The sequence below is a fragment of the Elephantulus edwardii genome, unplaced genomic scaffold (genome assembly GCF_000299155.1).
Source record: "Elephantulus edwardii isolate Elephantulus edwardi_28Jun2011 unplaced genomic scaffold, EleEdw1.0 scaffold00239, whole genome shotgun sequence".
Taxonomy (NCBI): Eukaryota; Metazoa; Chordata; class Mammalia; order Macroscelidea; family Macroscelididae; genus Elephantulus; species Elephantulus edwardii.
The window spans coordinates 2443041-2445380 of NW_006399989.1; the positions used below are offsets into that span (position 1 = coordinate 2443041).

At 41.4% G+C, this 2340-nt stretch overlaps 1 protein-coding gene across 1 annotated transcript in view; it reads right to left on the reverse strand.

Moving 5' to 3' along the window:
• The window catches only part of TSPYL2 (TSPY-like 2), a 13228-nt gene that overhangs the window by 4127 nt on the left and 6761 nt on the right, over positions 1–2340 (reverse strand). The window contains 4 exon segments of the mRNA XM_006903630.1: positions 378–453; positions 584–729; positions 800–911; positions 1040–1109. Of these exon segments, the coding sequence (XP_006903692.1) occupies positions 378–453; positions 584–729; positions 800–911; positions 1040–1109 (404 nt within the window).

Here is a 2340-nt window from a genome sequence, read left to right on the forward strand (position 1 = left end):
AAGGAGAGGAGCAAATGGGGGGGAGGGGGGAGGGGTTTGTGCGGGGAGAGCGGTGCAACAATGAATGAATGGAATTCCAAAATCTTTGTAGATGTTCATTGAAATGAAAAATAAACAAACTAAATTTAAAAAAAAGAAACAACAACAACAATAACAACAAAAAACCACCTTTCAGTTGCCAACTCCCATCACCTTTCATTCTCTTGCCTCTTTCTGTTTGCCCTGTGTGTCAGAGACAACAGGTTTGGCTCACGACAGAGCACAGTTCAGAGCTGTTGTACATAGGGTTGCTAAATGTTGCAAGCGACTCAATAGAACATCAGAACAAGAAGAAGCTTAGTCTTTGCCCAATTACTATAAAACCACCTTTCAGTTGCCAACTCCCATCACCTTTCTTTCTATTGCTTCTTTCTGTTTGCAAAGACGGTTAACCCACAAATCATTCTTGATAATCTGCTGAAAGAGAGGGGAGAAAGGAGAACAAAGCCATAAGTATAGGTCCCAGTCCAGTACTCTCAATTTCCAAGGTACACAGGAGTAAGCCTAGCAAGGCCTTCTCTGCTGAAGCCAGGAGGGGATATACCTCAGCAATCATGTTGGCCTCTGGGAGGCTGTGGTTAGGGAACCAACTGAAGAAGTTGTCATAGGTTTTCTGGTTCCTGTGCCTGTGAGATTGAGGTTTCTGGCCCCAATGCCAGTGGATTGCGGTGGAGTTAGACACTATTTGGCATGGGGAGAGAGGAGGCTATAGAGAAGGAACTGGACAAGGGAACAGACTTGCCCTGGGACCACTGCTTAGCTGAGTGGTTATTTTGGAATTCCTTGACAATCACCATATTTGTGAAATAGGAGTTTTTCTGGAAGTACAGCTTCATTTTGTAGCCCATGGAGATGTGTCTGAGATTCTGAATCTTCTCAGGATGGGGGTAATGGTAGAATCTGTTCCTGGTACGCCATGATCCTTCCCACTATCTCCCCCTCACCTCCAAGGACCAGATTTTTTGCCTCACCCTACTACCAAATGTTTCTTTGGCCTGACCTGCAGACTGATTAAATAGAAAAAAAATTCTTTATCACGTTGGTTGATCACGATTGAAATTTTGGTATACCTGAGGGCCTGATGAGGGTAGCAGTTTAGGTCAAGGATTGACTGTTCAGTAAAGGAGGGGAGAAAGAAGGGCCAGATAAGGCAGAGCAAAAGAGGGTTGGAGCAAGAGTTCCCTCCTATGGTCATATAATATGTGTGTAATAAATTGGTCATGGCTTTATTCCCATTATGTGTATAAACTATGTGGTAAAGGTTCACATTTATGTAATGTTGAATGTCTACAAGGTGGTCATATAATTATTTTGTGTCTAGAAACTAAGGGGGTTATGCCTACATGTTTTTGTTTGCCTATGTAATTTGGCTGTTGAGAGCTTGTGTGTTTAGAGGCTGAGGGAGTTTGTCAAGTGATTCTGTATCTAGGTGTTATAGTTCTGTGATGATGTCTGTCTGACTGTTGATGATTTATATTTGCATGATGTTGTGTATCTGAGTCTGAGAGTTTGTGCTTAGATGATGCTGTGTGTCTGGGAGCTGATGGCTCATAGTAATATAATGCTGTGTATCTATGTGCTGAGAACTTGTGGTCACATAATACTGTGTCTGGCTACTAAGTCCTGTGTCTACATAATGTACATAGGTGCTGAAGGCATTAATTATTATGCTACTGTGTATCTTGGGACTAAGGACTGTGTCTAAATGATGCAGTATCTGGTGGCCAAGGGCCTGTGTCCATATCTAGGGACTGGGTAAATGTATTAATATGATCCTGTGCATCTGTATACAAAAGGCTTATGATCATGAGATGTCATATCTCAGTGCTAAAGAGCCAGAAATACAATGCGCATTCTGCATTTTGTAAGTTGATGTTTTATAACAGAATGTAAATGTCTATCTCCATTTAATATTCTTTCAGTAACTTAAACCCATGTATTCTTAACATTTTACATGTGTGAGATGAGTATAGGAGGCAAGTTCATGGGATTTCCCCCACCCTTCCTTTGCCTTCATTTAACTCTTTGAACTCATTACACTTCGGTTTTCCTCGTCCTGATTCTATAGGGGTTTCTATCTTATTATCTCTAATTCAGAATGGAGTCTTAGTGTCCAAGCAGGAACCTAGGCTTGTAGAGCCATGTGTGACTTAAGTGTCCTCTCTAGGTGCTTTCTCTGTTGCATTTCTTCTTCACTCTCTCTAGGATACAGAAAAATTTAATGAAATAGCATTTGAGCCAGAGCCTATGGTGATGGAGGCAGAAGTTCAAGCTGCTTTGAAGGAAATAGCAAAAAATAAG